Raw genomic sequence first — 18,312 nt, forward strand, 5'->3', positions numbered from 1 at the left:
GAGCCGGCTGTGAGGGGTGAACAGAGCCGGCGTGTGAGGGGAAAGAGAGCCGGCTGTGAGGGGCAAAGAGCCGGTGTTTGAGGGGGAAAGAGAGCCGGCTGTGAGGGGGAGCAGAGCCGGCTTGTGAGGGGCAAAGAGCCGGTGTTTGAGGGGGAAAGAGAGCCGGCTGTGAGGGGGAGCAGAGCCGGCGTGTGAGGGGAAAGAGAGCCGGCTGTGAGGGGGAGCAGAGCCGGCTGTGAGAGGGAGCAGAGCCGGCTGTGAGGGGCAAAGAGAGCCGGCGTGTGAGGGGGAGCAGAGCCGGCTTGTGAGGGGCAAAGAGAGCCGGTGTGTGAGGGGGGAACAGAACCGGTGCGTGAGGGGAAAGAGAGCCGGCGTAGGAGGGGGAACCCCCAGGCCCGGGGCCGTCGCCGTGCCCGCAGCCCGCTCCTCCCCGTGAGGAAGCGGAAGGTTCGGGGTGCCGGGGTTCCCGGTGCCCGCTCCGCCCCGTGAGGAAGCGGAAGGTTCGGGGTGCCGGGGCGGCCCCGCTCCCGCTGCCATGGCGCGGCCGCCCCGCCGCGGCTGAGGGAGCCGCCATGGCCGCCGCGCTGCGGGCCGCGCTCTGCAGCGGGCTGCTGCTCCTCGGTGAGTGCCCCGGGCTGCCGGGGAGGGACCGAGCGAGCTCCCGGTGCCGCCGGGCCGCGGGCACGGCGAGCGGCGGTGCCCTCGGGGGGAGCGGCAGCGAGGGGCGCCTGAGGCGGCGGCGCCTCCGCGCTGCCCCGAGCCCGGCGCGGCTCCTCGGGGGCTGTGAGGAACCGAGAGCCCGGGAGTGCCCTGTGGGGACAGAAGGGACAGCGGGGCCAGCCCGCCCGGCTCTGCGGGTGTTATTGGCCCGGGGCTCAGTCTGTGATGGGGAACGGGGCCGGTCCTGCCGGGAGGGGGACACTGCAGGTCCCGGCGAGGAAAGGCGGGCGTGGGGGAGAAACCGCGGCCGGAGAGCTCCGTGTCACTGTCTGTAGGGGACAGGGACAGGAGCAGAGGGAACGGCCTCAGGCTGGGCCAGGGCAGGCTCAGCTGGGCCAGCAGCAGGAATTTGCCCATGGAAAGGGTGCTCAGGCCTTGGCAGGGGCTGCCCAGGGAGCTTGGCAGTGCCCATCCCTGCAGGTGTCCCCTGCAGGTGGCACTGAGTGCTCTGGGCTGGGGACAAGGTGGCCATGGGCACAGCTGGCACTGCCTGGGCTGGCAGGGCTGTGCACAAACCCGAAACCCCAGAAATATTTCCTCATCTCTTTGGATCCACAGTGCCCAGTGAAGCAATTTACCTGGAGGCTCCTCAGGTAGGCAGCACTGTGAGGAAAGGGAGGCTGGCAAGGAAATGTGATTTTTCCTGGGAATTTGCATGCCTGCCTCAGACCTCATCCTCAGAGCAGGGGCAGTGCTCTGAGAGAAATCAGAGGGACTTTGGACAAGGAGTGGAATGCCAGGATCAAGGGAATGGCTGCCAGTGGCAGAGGGCAGCAATGGATGGGATCTTGGCAATGAGGAATTGTTCCCTGGCAGGGTGGGCAGGGCTGGCACAGGGTGCCCAGAGCAGCTGGGGCTGCCCCTGGATCCCTGGCAGTGCCCAAGGCCAGGCTGGGCACTGGGGCTGGAGCAGCCTGGCACAGGGGAAGGTGTCCCTGCCATGGCAGGGTGGCACTGGGTGGGCTCTGAGGTCCCTCCCAGCCCAAAGCCAGCTGTGGTTTGAACTTCTGTATTTGTAATGTGCACTGTGTTTGGTTTATTTGTTGGGTGCAAGGGTCACGCTGTAGGACTAGAGTCTGAAACCGGTTTTGTTTAAGCCAGGTTCAGATTTTACACTCTTCTCTGCCAGAGGGGGGTAACTGACACAGGAATTTCATTCATTTCTATATCAGCTGGGGACACAGCTCAGGGGTGGTTGTGGGCTGCTGGGGTGACACAGGGTGACCTTGGAGGTGTCTTGCAGCCCTGATGATTCTGTGAACCACAGACGTGGAAAATGTGTTATTTATCTTAGAGTCTCTCATCAGGTGTGCCTCCTGTGACATTTAAGCACTCTGTTGTGGTGGGGTTTGTTTGCATTGCTCATTTGTGGTGCAGTAATGAGCTGGAATCTTTGCTATTTTGGTCTCAATACCTACAGTTATGTAAGAATAATTAAATCATGACAGTAATAGGCTTTTCCTTGATGCTTTACCCAGGTTTAGGGTTTCTTTTATTCACTTCCAAGAAAGGAACACAACTGGGGTTTTGTCACTTCTGAATAATGCTGATTAATGATACTTAATTACATTTAATTATATGTAATAACTCTTACCTTCCGAGGTGCTGAAGTTTATCAATCCCCACGCCCTTGTTATTCCCACAGTGCTGCTTACCAAAACTGGGGTTTGACAGTCTTGGGGAGAGTTCATGGGCAGCACCAGCTCAGTCATGCACAAGACATGCTGGTGTCACAGGCACTTACTGGAAGTCACTGGTGCCAGTAATTTGTTTGGTTGCATAAGGAGGCAGGAGAGGCATCAGGATTTAAATTTCATTTAATCAGGCTCTGGTTTGAATATTTTGAATACACACCTAAGGCAAGGCAGAGGCTGCGTTGAACTTTTGGGTGAGTGACAGGTGCTGGAGCAAACCCTGAAATGTTGGTTCTGATTCCTCCCACAGTTTCTGGAATGGTCCCAGCTCCCCGGAACGTGAGGATTACTTCAGTCAACCTTCACAGCATCTTGCAGTGGGATGCACCAAGCTTCCCCAGAGGGAACCTCACCTACACCGTGCAGTCCAAGAGGTGGGGCTGGGCTGGGCTGGCTTTCACTCCCCCACAGCTCTGTGTGCTTGGGACTGGTGTCCTCTGCAGAGCACAGCCTGTCCCTTTATTTCGGGGACTTTGCTGTCCCAGGAGCTGTCCCTTTATTTCAGCTTTCTGCTGAGCTGAGGGACAGGGCAGAGGCATTTCCTGGGCATTCACACCCAAGGCAGCTTTGTCCTGTTTGTTTTGGAACCACAAACACATTCTAACACTGGCTGTTATGGCTCTGTGTGTGGTTTTTCTCTTCTGTGATTGAAGAGACCTGGCTGTGCTGAGTGTTTGTCCTTCCCTGACATCTCAGATGCTCCCATCCCATCCCATCCCACCCCATCCCATCCCACCCAGTGCCACCCTGCCATGGCAGGGACACCTTCCCCTGTGCCAGGCTGCTCCAGCCCCAGTGCCCAGCCTGGCCTTGGGCACTGCCAGGGATCCAGGGGCAGCCCCAGCTGCTCTGGGCACCCTGTGCCAGCCCTGCCCACCCTGCCAGGGAACAATTCCTCATTGCCAAGATCCCATCCATTGCTGCCCTCTGGCACTGGCAGCCATTCCCTGTGTCCTGGCACTCTCTGCCCATATAAAAATTATCCCTCTTCTTGAGAAGCCCCTCCAGGCACTGGCAGCAGCTCTAAGCCTTGCCCAGAGCCTTCTCTTCATGCTTAGTCAAGAGAAGATTTTTCTGGGTTCTGTAGCCATGGTCCCTTGCTCAGTACATTTCTGGGCAGGCTTTTGATGCAGAGCAGAAAGAACAAAATATATTTAATATCATCTATTAAATCATGTATTGATCAAGGCCAGGCTGGACACTGGGGCTGGAGCAGCCTGGCACAGGGGAAGGTGTCCCTGCCATGGCAGGGTGGCACTGGCTGGGATTTGGGTCCCTCTGTGGTTCTGTTCCATGAGCAGCTCCTGGTCACTCCCAGCCCTGCTTTCTCTGGCTTTTCCTCGTGTCAGATCCTGGACACAGCTCTGAGCAGAGTCCCCTGGGACAGCAGTGCCCTGCGTGGCACTGGCTGAGTGCTGGTTCTCTGAACTCCTGCCTGCTGAGAGCACTCTGGGGACCCTGCCAGGAAATGGGCGTTTTTTACAGAGTTAGAATCCCTAACTTTATAATTTAATCCTTTCATTTATCATGAAGTTTATAATGGAATTATGAATGGGTGTAAAATCCCCAGTGCGAGTCTTACACAGGAAACATTTTTACACCCACCAGTGCTAACTGCTTGCATGAACAGCTCTGCTGCCTTAAATCCGTTTATCCAGTTGGAATCACCCTCTGTTTCTGTTCCCTGCAGCATCTACTACCCCGGGGACACCTTTGAGACGCTGAGGACAGAGCTGAGGCTGCCCCAGTGTGACGTGTCCTCGCTGTCGCCCTACGGCAGCTACGCGCTGCGGCTGCGGGCCGAGGCGGGCCGGCTGCGCTCCCCCTGGGTCACCCTCGCCTTCAAGCCCATGGATGACAGTGAGCCTTTCCCTGTTCTTCCCAACATACTGCCTGCTCTGGGAGGGGAGCTGGAGGATAGAGAGTGTTTTATCATTTAATTACGCTGTGCCGGTGCTTGGCTTCTTTTTTCTACCTCTGTCGAGGTCAGCATTGAGGGCACTTGAGATGCTGTTTCAGGCTTAGATGTTTATTTTTTCTTATCTGTGTTAGACTCACAGCAGTGAGAATAATCTGCTGTATTTCACTAACAAGGTACAAAATGGCTCACTGTCTTTCTCTACAAGGTCTTTTAAGGCTAAACTGTCCAATTAAGAAGTGACACCTAAATTATTTCCACTTTTAACCCAATACCCAACCACCCGTGCCCACAATGGGTTCTTTATCCAATTACACAAAACCACCCAAACCCATGGAGAAGAAGGTGAAGAAGAAGGAGCAGCCTCCATATTCCTGTATTCTAAACCCTCACACTCCGAGTTCCCCACCCTGTGATATCACACACTTTATCCAAACTGCACACCCACAATCCCAGCTCTGCCATTCCATTTTGGAAGCTCCTCCAGGGCCTCAGGTCAGTGCAGTGTTCTCCTGGGGTCAGAGCCTGGCAGCACAGAGAGTCTGGAATTCTCAGTTCCAGGGTTCCAACAACATTGAACTATAAAATCTTAGTTGTAGCACTGACAGAAAGCAGAGTTGGTTCACTGTCATAGTATTGATCACCTCTTTGGAGGAGATTTTCAAACAAAGCATCATTTTCTTTTAAAATAAGGCACATTTTTATGTTATATTTTATAATTTAATTGCATTTTATCATTAATTACACAGCTAAATACATGTAATTACATTGAATTATAAAATCTTAGTTGTAGCACTGACAGAAAGCAGAGTTGGTTCACTGTCATAGTATTGATCACCTCTTTGGAGGAGATTTTCAAACAAAGCATCATTTTCTCTTAAAATGAGGAACATTTCTATTTTCCAGACAGGGAGAAGTTGTCTTCAAGGAGCCAGACTTCCTGTATATAAATTCAGTTACTTCCTTATTCATTGCTTTGCCAGACAAAAAAAATTTAATTTCTATTTTTTCTTACTTAAACAAAACAAACAAACAAAAAAAACACAAAAAAAAAAAAAAACCACTCTCACATAGAAAGGAAAAAAACCACTTTTCTAGAGGGTGTGCTCAGGACAGACAGATGTTGTGGCAGTTTGGCCCAGAAGGGGAAGTGAGTGACAGCCATGGAAATGGTCCTTCCTCTCCTGGAGTCACCACAGCTGGCCAAGGGAACTGAGTTCCTTTAGAGGGTGTGGGAATGGGGCTTGCTTTGGTACCTGGTGTTTAGCTGCAAAAATAAAATCCCTTTGCAGAGCAGTTTTGTGAGGAACGCATTAATTTATGACTGACACAGGAAAAGAAGTTACTTCTTTCTAATGCATGATTTAAAAGGTGACTTATGGGCTGTGTGAGAATGTCCAGCTGAGACGGCTGAAGCTGAATTCTTCTCTTCTCTTCTCTTCTCTTCTCTTCTCTTCTCTTCTCTTCTCTTCTCTTCTCTTCTCTTCTCTTCTCTTCTCTTCTCTTCTCTTCTCTTCTCTTCTCTTCTCTTCTCTTCTCTTCTCTTCTCTTCTCTTCTCTTCTCTTCTCTTCTCTTCTCTTCTCTTCTCTTCTCTTCTCTTCTCTTCCCTCTCCCCTCCCTCCCCTCCCCTCTCCCCTCCCAGCCTCCATCGGAGCCCCCGAGGTGCGGCTGCGCTCGGACGCGGGGGCGCTGCACGTGGATGTGTCGGGGCCCTTTGCAGAGCACGAGCAGGAGCGCTGGCCCCTGCGGCTCTACTACGGCTCCTGGAGGTACAGGATCCTCTACTGGAAGAGGGGCAGCACAGACACAGACCCGCCCTCTGCTTCCCGGGTATGCTGCTTCCCTGCCCTTCATCTGTGCTTTTCCTGGAAATGCCATCCTGGGGATGTGCTGGGAGCTCCTGCAGGGTCTGGCACGGGTTGCAGAGCTCTGGAGCCAGGCTGGGGGAGCTGGGGGGGCTCCCCTGGAGAGGAGAAGCTCCAGGAGAGCTCAGAGCCCCTGGCAGGGCCTGAAGGGGCTCCAGGAGAGCTGCAGAGGGACTGGGGACAAGGCCTGCAGGGACAGCACCCAGGGAATGGCTGCCAGTGCCAGAGGGCAGCAATGGATGGGATCTTGGCAGTGAGGAATTGTTCCTGGCAGGGTGGGCAGGGCTGGCACAGGGTGCCCAGAGCAGCTGGGGCTGCCCCTGGATCCCTGGCAGTGCCCAAGGCCAGGCTGGACACTGGGGCTGGAGCAGCCTGGCACAGGGGAAGGTGTCCCTGCCCATGGCAGGGTGGCACTGGGTGGGCTCTGAGGTCTCTCCATCCCAACTCAGTCTGGGATTCTGTGATTCTAAGAGTAAAAATAGATCCCTACTAATTACAGTTAATCAAGTCTGTTCACTACAGCTGGGACTCAGTAAATGCAGGAGCTCTGTGGTTACACAGCAGCACGGACAGAATTTTATCTTTCCATAATTGTCAATAACTCTGTTTTTTCCCTCGCAGTGGGCCTTTGGGCTTTTTACCCCCTAAAATACTAAAAATGCACTGTGGCCACATGCAGCCCTGCAGTTTGTATCCACTGCAGTTCCTTCTCTCCCTGTCAGGCACAGCCTCTTCCACAGGCAGTTGTGCTCCTCCATGCACAGTGCGTGGAGAAAGATCATTATTAATGTATTAATTAGGGCATTTTGGCCTCTGTTTCAGGCAAACAGGAAGCCTGTGAGCAGCAGGCCCCAGTCCCAGTTAATGAGTGCTTTGTCCATCAGTGCAGTTTTATGTAATGGACTCCCCCAGGTGTAATTCTGATTTGTGTCTGTTACCTGCTCAGTGCTTTGCCATTCAGTTCCAGAAATCAGGGGCCACCATTTCCCACCCAGCAGCTTTGCCCTCCCGGGCTCCTGAGGGCTGCAGGTGTCCCTGCACCTGGGGTGCTCCCAGTGCATTCACCAGAGGAGCACACTGCACTTGGAGTCTTCCCAGTGCAAGTCTGGGACAGTCCCTGGGCATCCCAGAGGCAGAGCCTGGGGAGCTCCACAGGTTCTGTGTGAGGTGGGTGCTTCTCCAGCATTGAAACCTGCCTGGGGAGTTTCCTGTAGCTCCTGAGGGATGCTCTGCAGTTACAGGGACATAACTGATCCTGAGCAGCAGATTCATCTGCTCAGCCACCTCACAGCTCCCAGAAATATTTTATTTCTTTCCTTTTTTTGGTTTTGCCTAGATGACAGATCACAGAATCACAGAGTTGGGCAGGCTGGAGGAGCCCTCAGTGGTCATCAGTTCCTGCATTAGCCCAGCAGCCTGTGTTCACCACTGGCCCGTGTCCCCAAGTGCCACATCTGCACATTTTTTATCACTTCCAGGGGTGGGGGCTGCACCATGTCTCTGGGCAGCCTATTCCAGGGCTCGACAGCTTTTTCAGTGAAGGAATTTTTCATAATGTCCCTAATCTAAAACTCCCCTGCAGTTTAAAAAGTGTTAAAAAATGTTTCCTAATCTCAAACTCCCCTGGCACAAGTTTTTTCCTCCTGTGCTGTTCCTCCATGCCGCCTGCTCCCTCTGCACTTAGATGGTGTTTGTGTGTAGCTGTGCTCCTAGCTGATCTCATTTGGTTGGGTGACAGTTTCTGCCTGCCACCAGATCTCACTTATCATCCCTCATTAGCCTAAAACTTCGTTAGTGCTGCTGGAAACAGCCCGAAGGTCAGTGCTGTACGGTGAGTAATTGTAATTCAGTAGGGTTGTAATTGTAACTGTAATTGTAATTGTAATTGTAACTGTAACTGTAATTGTAACTGTAGTTGTAACTGCAAGCGCTTGGTTGCTCCCTAGCCGATTCCACAGCCAGCCTCTGATCCCCCTCTCCCCTTTGCTGTTTGTGGTAATCGGCGGAAGAAATGCGGCACTCAGTATGAGTGATCAGCAAATCTCAGAACTTTATTGACAGGCACATACATTTATATTGATGTTAATGACGCTAATACATATTGCAAAAGGCGAGCTCATTATTGGTTAGTTACTTAGCAGCTAACTACGCCTACCTTAGCATTCTTGTGACTACTATGTTGCAGCTGTTCTCATCTTTTCTTCATGTTTCTAGCTAACAATCCTCTCCCCCGTCCTGCTGTTGCACCAAGGGCACAGTGCCCGTGCCTGATGTAGGCACTGACTGCTGGCTCCTGTACCCATCTCCTTCTTCCTTAGCCAAGGGTGTTCTGTCAGTGTGAGCTTTGCCAGCAGGCAGCTGCTCACCCGGCCCTCCGCTGTGTCTGTGTGTGCAGGTGGCCGAGGTGCACAGCAGGCACGGCTCGGAGGTGCTGGCCCCCCTGCAGCCATGGACGGTTTACTGCGTGCGCGTGCAGGCGCTGCTCCCCGAGTGGAACAAGACAGGCCAGCTGAGCAGGGAGCTCTGCGAGCAGACAACCCACAATGGTAACCTGGCAGCTCGTGCAATCACACTGGGGTGGCTGGCAGGGACCCCAAATCCCACCCAGTGCCACCCTGCCCTGGCAGGGACACCTCGCACTGTGCCAGGCTGCTCCAGCCCAGTGTCCAACCTTGGGCACTGCCAGGGATCCAGGGGCAGCCCCAGAGAAAGTGAGAATTGAAAATAATTACTCAGAAATTAATAGTGACAGTTTTAATTGGTTTTTTTTCCTTGTCTCTGGCAGGTGTAACCCCTGTGTGGATAATTGTGACTGTTCTGGTGGGGTCCATGCTGGTCGTGGGCACAGCTGTCACTGGTTGTTTCTTCTCCAGTTTTTATCTGTACAGACTCACCAAACATGTTTTCTTCCCTTCCTACGTTTTCCCACAACACTTGAAAGAGGTTTGTCTCCTGCCTAACACGTGAAAATCAGCTTTTCCAGCAGAGCCAGTTGTTTTTTCACTTGTTCTTTTCTCTCAGTGCCAAAACATTTAGAGCTTCTTTTATTTTGCCTCCTTTCACTGGCGCCTGATGGTCAGTGATCTGTAATTTGTAATCACCAGCTTTTTATGGCTCAGAAACAGGATGGGTTTGTTGTTTTTGAAGTGAGAGAGTACCAGGTGTCAACTTCAGTTCCCCATTTAGCCAGTGAGCAACAGAAATCTCTGTCTCTCCTGCCTCCTTTCAGACTTAAACCAGCTCCTTTTTTCTCCTGCAGCAAAGTCCTGCCACGAGTGTAATCACGAGTTGTAACTTCAGGGAAGTGTCTGAGGAAGGAACTGGGCTGGATCAGCTGTACCAGAGCACCTGGGCTGTGGAAGGGGTCCCTGGCCATGGCAGGATGGGAAGAGCTTTGGGATTCCATCCAACCCAAACCATTCTGGAAATCTGTGATTCTGTGGAGTCTGAAAATTCCAGCTAAAAGGAGAGCAGTGACAGCAGCCAATGCTGATGGGGACCCACTGCTCCTGTCACACAGCCAGAGGACAAAGAGGCTGCAGCAGGGTCCCTTCCCAGAAACAAGGATGTCCAAACCACTCCTGTACCAGCCTGTGCTCTCCTGAGTCCTGCAGTTCCTCTGGGGCTTTCACTTCACTGTCAGCTCAGCACCCCCAGGTTTGCAGCTGACTTGGGCTCCTGCTTTAGGCTGAACGTGTGCTCAGCACCAGGAGTGGCCTGGAATCACAGAATCCCAGCTGGGTTGGCTTGGAGGGACCCCAAATCCCACCCAGTGCCACCCTGCCATGGCAGGGACACCTCCCACTGTGCCAGGCTGCTCCAGCCCCAGTGCCCAGCCTGGCCCTGGGCACTGCCAGGGATCCAGGGGCAGCCCCAGCTGCTCTGGGCACCTGTGCCAGCCCTGCCCACCCTGCCAGGAACAATTCCTCACTGCCAAGATCCCATCCATTGCTGCCCCCTGGCACTGGCAGCCATTCTCTGGGTGCTGTCCCTGCAGACCTTGGTTTGCAGATGCTGGAGCTCAGCAGCCCCAGATCCACTCAGGACGTGCTCAAGGTTCCTTTGCTCCAGGTGCCTCTAAAGACAGGGAGAGCTTTGGGCTGGTGCTGTCCAGGAACCAAAGGGCAGCTGTGCCTCCCCAAAATGTGCTTTGGCCAAGGCACTGCTTTCACTGGGGGATGTTTCACGTGGAGGTTTGGGCCACAACATTCCCAATCCCAGTGTGGTGGGAAAGGGTCTGACAGTGAAGATATTTGTGCTGGTTTTTGTATCTCCCTGAAGATATTTGTGCTGGTTTTTGTATCTCCCTTGCACAGCACTCCTGACAGCAGCTGGTTTCTCATTCCAAACTCAGCTCAGAATTGTTTCGTCTGAGGGCACTGGGCTGAGCAGAGGGATGGAGCAGCTCTGTGAGGAAAGGCTGGGGGAGCTGGGGGGGCTCCCCTGGAGAGGAGAAGCTCCAGGAGAGCTCAGAGCCCCTGGCAGGGCCTGAAGGGGCTCCAGGAGAGCTGCAGAGGGACTGGGGACAAGGCCTGCAGGGACAGCACCCAGGGAATGGCTGCCAGTGCCAGAGGGGAGGGTTCTTGACAAATCTCTCTTCCCCTACATTCCAGCTACCATTTGGTGTTTGTTCCCAATCAAAACTTTGATTTTTTTAAATTTTTCTGTCCCAAAGAAGACTCTGAGCCCTGGGGTTATTCTTGAGAGGCACTTCCATGTTGCTCCCAAGCCTGGAACAGGATTTTAGGGAGGGTGTGACACTGCTGGCCCTGTGGGACTTGTAAGGCCTGGGAAAGCCACTTGATGGGTGCAGAACAACCCCAGTGCTGTCAATAATCCCAGTGTTCCTGGGCAGACAGCATGGGACAGCTGCAGAGCCCTAATCCTCTCTCCTCTTTGTTTCCCAGTTCCTGAGCACGCCCCCCGGTGCTCCGCAGCCCTTCCCTCCTCGAGAAGAGCTCCTGGTTTGTGACAAGCTGACAGTGATTTCAGAGCCATGCCACCCCCTCCCTGAAGGGACAGGGGCTGAGGGGACACCAGGGCTCCCTCAGGACCCTGCACAAGGACACTCCACCTCAGGAGCAGCCTCAGGAGAAGCCTGAACATCCTCCTCGTTCTTCCTGGGAAAAGGAGAAGCAAATGGACTTTGGGTTTATCTCACTGCTGCTCTCCAGCAGGAAAAACCCACAGCCAAACACGGGGTCACAGACTTTTGACAGAACCATTTTATTTTTATAAATACAAGAAACTTGGCTCTAAATGAGGAATTAAAAGATCCATAACTTTTGCCACTGTTGGTTGTGGCTCCCTGAGGAGTTGTAGCAATTCTGGCACTGATTATGACACTAAAAAGGAAATGTCATATTTATATATAATACTAATTAATTTAACTTTGATGAACTATTTATTGCAAAAAGCAATCAAAACGTTTAGAAAAGAAAATAGTATTTTGTAAGGAATGACCTGATCTGGTTTATTTTTTTCTAATGAGAAATTTTGTATTTTTAAGGATATCCAAGTGGCATCATCTTTCTATGGAATTTATTCTTCCCTGATGCAAAGTTGTGAAGTTTTTAGGGTGGGATGAACTGATGTCTGTGGGAAACTTGGCAGCTGAAGTGGGAGTTAAATCAGGTTCATTTTAATTATCTGCTGATGTGTGTTCTTAATTTTCCCAACCCAGGGAGCTGTGACTCCCTGCTCCCAATGCAGCCTCGCCTGCACAGGGGGCAAGGGGCAGGGACTGGGTTTGTGTCACTGCATCACAGTGAGAAATTAAATTAAATTCTGCCACCAAAAGTGAAGTTGTGTCTCAGCTTGATGTGGGAATTTGGTTTTGGGGGGTGATGTTGGTTACTCCATGGGTAAATATCTCCTTTGTGGGAGTGCTTGCAGGAAGAAATCAGGAATTGATTCCATCCATTTGCATCTCCCAGCTCCCCTCAGAGGAGGCTCGGGGGGACCCTCCCAGTGTCCCCAAGTCCCTGGCAGGAGGGGACAGCCAGGGGGACAGCAGCTCTGCTCCAGGGAACAGGGACAGGAGCAGAGGGAACGGCCTCAGGCTGGGCCAGGGCAGGCTCAGCTGGGCCAGCAGCAGGAATTTGCCCATGGAAAGGGTGCTCAGGCCTTGGCAGGGGCTGCCCAGGGAGCTTGGCAGTGCCCATCCCTGCAGGTGTCCCCTGCAGGTGGCACTGAGTGCTCTGGGCTGGGGACAAGGTGGCCATGGGGCACAGCTGGCACTGCCTGGGCTGGCAGGGCTGTGCCAGCCCCAGGGATTTGGGATTTTGGGATTCTATGGAATCTGTACCTGCTTTTTCTGCACTTTTTAATTTTGGTCCCATTCTGCTTTCATGGGGAATATGGAATTCATTGAATTGATTTTTTTTCAAGGTATTTTGTTTCACTGGAGCTTTTCTGCCCCTCTCCCCGAGGCTGCTCTGGGAATGCTGATCCTGTGCCTGGATCACCACTCCAGGGCACCACTCCAGCTCCCTGTGTGTTCCCTGCCCCTCCTCCCACAGCTTCTTTCTATATTTTCTTTTCCCCCCCTCTTCTCCCCTTTTATTTTGGCTTTCAGAGTGGCAAATGCCCACTGCACACGGATCTGAGGAGGGGCTGGGGATCCCTGCTCTCCCTCCGTGCTGCTGAGCTGCTTTGCCCAGGACAGCTCCTGGCAGTGGCTGGAATGCAGCTCCAGGCCCTGCTGGGGCTGATAAGGCAGAGATAAGGCTGTGCCACTCCAGCTGAGGCAGGGCAGGGCAGAGCAGAAAGGGCAGCTCGGGCTGCTCAGGGGTGTTCAGATGGGAGCAGGATTTCTCCAAGGAGAGCACGGCACAGGTGCCCAGAGCAGTGGGGCTGCCCTGGATCCCTGGCAGTGCCCAAGGCCAGGCTGGGCACTGGGGCTGGAGCAGCCTGGCACAGTGGGAGGTGTCCCTGCCCCACAGCCTTGGACACTTCCAGGCTGCTAAAACCAACCCAGGTGTGTTTTTTCACAAACACTGCCGTGCACTTTGGCTTGCTGCAGAAATCTTCCTGCAAAGCTTCTGTAGGTGAGAGGCTCTTCCTGTGCAGAGCCACAGCACGAGCCAGGCCTGGGGACAAGGGCAGCCTCTGCCTGCCCCACATGGGCTGTGTGCCCCACAGGGGAGAAATCATTTAGAGGAGCAGAATTAATTTAGAGGGAAGCAGCAACTCACTGGAGAGTTCATCTTGAGCTGAGCTTGTGGACATTGCAATGACAACGAATCAATAAATGGGGTGAACTTTGACCACGTGCTGATGTAAACTGGAAGTGCAGAGGGTTGCTGGAGGCTGCTCACTGGTACGGCGTGTTCTGGCAAAGGCAGAGACAAAACACAGCCCTTGAAGGCTGGGAGTGCTTGGGGAAAGATTTCAGACCTGAAATGCAAAGAAAAGAATGATGAAGGAATAGGGAAGTGGGGAAACTGAAGGAGGAGAGTCTGAGTTTGTGGTCAGCAAAGCAGATTCCAGGAGAGGGCAATGAGGGGAGGCAGGAAGGAGCAGTTCAGAGAACACCAGTCAGGGAGTGGAGGGAGAAAGAGGAACCAGAGCCCAGGGGCACCAGGAGGTCAGGGACACAGCCACCCCCCAGCTCCACATTTTCATCTCTCCCTGTTGGGGACTTTGGGGTCTTCCCTGCCCAGCAGGTCCCCCCCAGTCCTGAAGGAATCCAGCTGAACAGCAGAGCCAGAGAGGCTTTCAGAAAAATCCATACCAAGCTCTAGAGAAGCTTTTACATTGATTCTTAACCAGAAACACTTGTCCTTGTAACTTCATGCCTTTTTCTTCTGAGCCAGACTGGGAAAGATCCATTATCACCTGGCAAAATGTCATTTTCTAGGATTCCTCATCCTAGAAAATTATTATTGAATAAGTGGGGTGCAGAGCAAGGCTCTTCCCTCGAGACTGTGCTGCTGTGAAAAGCAGGGCTGCAAAAAGCAGCTTTACAGCTTTATTCACAGAGGAAGAGCTGTGAATAACCCACAGGCTTTGGCCACCTGTGAGCAATGCACTGGAAATATTCCTTCCTTGGCACTGGAGTTCCAAGTCCATTGTGCATTCCCTCGGGCCATTACTGCAGACACTGAGGGCACGGAGTGGTGGTGGCATCCCAGAGACAGAAGAGAAGCCCCTGGGGAGGCTGAGAGAGGAAATCCTCACTCCAGCATCACCGATGAGCACCACCAGCCCCAGGGCTGAGAGAGCACCAAAGAACCTGGTGAGCAACTGCTTCCATTTCCCATCAGCTCTGCAGTCACTCAACTCTCCTGTCTAATTTCCATCCCCTCCTGTCTAATTTCCACCCCCTCCTCTCTAATTTCCAGCCCTCCTCTCTGCCCCTCTGGCTCCGTGCCAGTTTTTGAGGCCATGGTACAGTTCCTCACAGAGGTTCTCCCACCCTGACAAGAGGATTTGCACCGGGTTGGGTTTTCAGCCCTGCTGGCCCAGGGTGAACCCGGGCTCTGGAGCTCCCCTGAGCAGAGCAGAGCTCACTCATCTCTGTGAAATTCCAGCCTGGAGAGGAGAAGCTGCAGGAGAGCTCAGAGCCCCTGGCAGGGCCTGAAGGGGCTCCAGGAGAGCTGCAGAGGGACTGGGGACAAGGCCTGCAGGGACAGCACCCAGGGAATGGCTGCCAGTGCCAGAGGGCAGCAATGGATGGGATCTTGGCAATGAGGAATTGTTCCTGGCAGGGTGGGCAGGGCTGGCACAGGGTGCCCAGAGCAGCTGGGGCTGCCCCTGGATCCCTGGCAGTGCCCAAGGCCAGGCTGGGCACTGGGGCTGGAGCAGCCTGGCACAGGGGAAGGTGTCCCTGCCATGGCAGGGTGGCACTGGGTGGGATTTGGGGTCCCTCCAGCCCAACCCAGTCTGGGGTTCTAAATGTTCTCCATGAAGATGGAACTTGCAGGTGTGTTCAGAATTACACATTTGGAAAGCACCACAGGCTGTAAAAAGAGGTTTATGCCAGGCTTTCCTCATTCTTTCAGCCTGGTCGATGCCACCCAGCACTCTTCTGTCCCTCCAAACCTAATCCCAGCAGCACCAAGGCTGGAAGAGCCATTTGGGATCATCCAGTCCCACCTCAGCACCAGCAGCACCCCAAACCCTGTCCCCAAGGCCACATCCAGACACCTCTGGGACACTTCCAGGGGAGTGACTCCAAACCTCCCTGGGGAAATCGTTCCAATGCCTGACCTAAAAGATGATCCCTCCTTCTGCTCAGCACTTGTGCAGGGCTGTGAGCAGGGCTGGGGAGCCAGGAGGAGACAAGGAGCAGACAGGAGATGTTGTTTTGTGGTCTGGGGAAAGAAGTCTGATGGCAGAGTGTTAAAAATGGGAAAGGCTTCTGAGGGAGGGGATGAATCACCCCTGCTCTGTGTCCCTGAGGGAGCTGAGGGCAGTTCCAGGACTGCAATAAAACACAAGGAAAGTTTTCTAAGGATGAAACAAACAAAAACCCCGCAGGTGATGCTGCCTGGGAAGGGGGATATGACACAAATCCGTTGGGAAGGGTGGACAGATCCGATCCCTCCTTGGGCTCCCTGGGTCCTTCCTTCCAGGACCACTGTTCCTACACTTCTCACACAGTGAAGTGCTGCCTTTGCCCCTTTCATCCTGCTCCAGGGCTGACATGAGCAGAAACCACCAAATCATGTCTGCATTGTCTGCCAGCCAACAGAAACAAACCCAGCGGAGCCCAAGCTGCAGCAGGCCTGGCTTCCCCTGTCACAGGAGCGTTTGGGACAGACATCAATGGCCACAGGGACAGCCAGTGTCCCCCCCGGCTGCCTGTGCTCTGCAGATAGCTCTGCTCTCCTCAGGGGCCGGGCAGCGCCAGCTTCTGCTCCTTTCTCCTGCGACACCGCTCAGGAAGTTGCATTCAAACTCAGCAGAAGACAAACGGTAAATATTTACGGGATTATAAAGTGTTTCCAGCAGTGCCAGACTGGTTCGGCAGTTTCGGTTCAAAACGGTGGCCCCGAGGTGTGGCTGCATAAAGAAATGCCATAATCACGTTTGCTGAGCAGCTGCTGGGGACAGGAGGTGACACCGCCGAGGCTGAGCGTGCCTCGGGCTCAGCAGTGCCCCAGCAATGCCCCTCACACTGCTGGGCAGGAGGTGACACCCCAGCAATGCCCCTCACACTGCTGGGCAGGAGGTGACACCCCAGCAATGCCCCTCACACTGCTGGGCAGGAGGTGACACCCCAGCAATGCCCCTCACACTGCTGGGCAGGAGGTGACACCCCAGCAATGCCCCTCACACTGCTGGGCAGGAGGTGACACCCCAGCAATGCCCCTCACACTGCTGGGCAGGAGGTGACACCCCAGCAATGCCCCTCACACTGCGGGGCAGGAGGTGACACCCCAGCAATGCCCCTCACACTGCTGGGCAGGAGGTGACACCCCAGCAATGCCCCTCACGCTCCTGGGCAGGAGGTGACACCCCAGCAATGCCCCTCACACTGCTGGGCAGGAGGTGACACCCCAGCAATGCCCCTCACAGCCCCTGGGGCAGGAGGTGACACCCCAGCAATGCCCCTCACACTGCTGGGCAGGAGGTGACACCCCAGCAATGCCCCTCACGCTCCTGGGCAGGAGGTGACACCCCAGCAATGCCCCTCACACTGCGGGGCAGGAGGTGACACCCCCCTGGCTGTCCCTGTGTCTGTCCCTGGTGTCCCTGTGTCTGTCCCTGTGTCTGTCTCTGTGTCTGTCCCTGTGGCTGTCTCTGTCTGTCACTGTGGCTGTCCCTGTGTCTGTCCCTGGCTGTCCCTGTGTCTGTCCCTGGTGTCCCTGTGTCTGTCCCTGGCTGTCCCTGTGTCTGTCCCTGTGTCTGTCCCTGTGTGTGTCCCTGGTGTCCCTGTGTCTGTCCCTGTGTCTGTCCCTGTGTGTGTCCCTGTGGCTGTCCCTGTGTCTGTCCCTGTGTCTGTCCCTGGCTGTCCCTGTGTCTGTCCCTGTGTCTGTCCCTGTGTGTGTCCCTGTCTGTCCCTGTGTCTGTCCCTGTGGCTGTCCCTGTGGCTGTCCCTGTGTCTGTCCCTGTGTCTGTCCCTGGCTGTCCCTGTGTCTGTCCCTGTGTCTGTCCCTGTGTCTGTCCCTGGTGTCCCCTTGTCTGTCCCTGTGTCTGTCCCTGTCTGTCCCTGTGTCTGTCCCTGTGTCTGTCCCTGTGTCTGTCCCTGTGTCTGGCCCTGTGTCTGTCTCTGTGTCTGGCCCTGGTGTCCCTGTGTCTGTCCCTGTGTCTGTCCCTGGTGTCCCTGTGTCTGTCCCTGTGTCTGTCCCTGGCTGGCCCTGTGTCTGTCCCTGTGGCTGTCCCTGTGTCTGTCCCTGTGTCTGTCCCTGTGTCTGTCCCTGGCTGGCCCTGTGTCTGTCCCTGGTGTCCCTGTGTCTGTCCCTGTGTCTGTCCCTGTGTCTGTCCCCGTGTCTGTCCCTGTGTCTGTCCCTGGTGTCCCTGTGTCTGTCCCTGTGTCTGTCCCTGTCTGTCCCTGTGTCTGTCCCTGGTGTCCCTGTGTCTGTCCCCGTGTCTGTCCCTGTGCAGAGGTCAGAGCAGGCCCAGGCTCTGCCCCAGGCCCAGCAATGGCCCCAGAGCCACGGGCAGGGCCTGAGCCCAGCAATTCCCCTCCCAGGAGGCACAACTTCTGCCCTGGGCAGGGGCCGAGCTGGAGCAGAGCCCACCCAGGGGCTGCAGGCTCCTCCCTGGGACATCCCAGAGCCTCCTGGAGCCAGCCCTGTGCCCTGGCTCTGGGATGGCCCTGCTGGAGCAGGGAGGAACCTCACCCATCCTGGGATTCCGGGATCTGAGATCAGCAGACATGCAGCACCCCGTGGCACAACAGGCATTTTTATGGAACATTTAAGGAACATTTAAATCCAAAAGTCAGTCTGTGTTCCCCCCAAGAAGCAAAGCCTGTCCTGATTATAACAGCCAGGATGCTGAGGGCACAGACCTTTGCCCCCCAGAGTTTCAAATCCTCTCTGAGAACACTGCTCTGCCCGCTGAGGGGTCTGTGTTTGTTTGGGGGGTGGGAAGTGAAAGGTGAACACCTGACTGTGCCTCCCCAAGCCTGCAGCTGGCCCAGGGTAAACAGGACACAAAAAA

The 18,312-nt window shown here is 54.6% G+C and overlaps 1 protein-coding gene across 1 annotated transcript; it reads left to right on the forward strand.

Annotated features, from left to right (window-relative positions):
* The first annotated feature begins 413 nt into the window (after positions 1-413).
* On the forward strand, positions 414-12,002 carry LOC135291143 (interleukin-10 receptor subunit beta-like). The gene is made up of 7 exons (XM_064405144.1): positions 414-621; positions 2,665-2,788; positions 4,105-4,274; positions 5,976-6,163; positions 8,594-8,744; positions 8,984-9,141; positions 11,106-12,002. The coding sequence occupies exons 1-7, from the start codon at positions 573-575 to the stop codon at positions 11,298-11,300; spliced, it is 1,035 nt and encodes a 344-aa protein (XP_064261214.1). The 5' UTR covers positions 414-572; the 3' UTR covers positions 11,301-12,002.
* Positions 12,003-18,312: the final 6,310 nt, after the last annotated feature.

This window comes from Passer domesticus, chromosome 2 (assembly GCF_036417665.1).
Source record: "Passer domesticus isolate bPasDom1 chromosome 2, bPasDom1.hap1, whole genome shotgun sequence".
Lineage (NCBI taxonomy): Eukaryota > Metazoa > Chordata > Aves > Passeriformes > Passeridae > Passer > Passer domesticus.

Bases quoted from the DNA above. Each gene is read 5' to 3' on its own strand.
- LOC135291143 (XM_064405144.1), top strand. From the start codon at position 573: ATGGCCGCCGCGCTGCGGGCCGCGCTCTGCAGCGGGCTGCTGCTCCTC. The intron at 2,789-4,104 runs GTGGGGCTGGGC...TGTTCCCTGCAG, and splicing joins TACACCGTGCAGTCCAAGAG to CATCTACTACCCCGGGGACA. The intron at 6,164-8,593 runs GTATGCTGCTTC...CTGTGTGTGCAG, and splicing joins ACCCGCCCTCTGCTTCCCGG to GTGGCCGAGGTGCACAGCAG.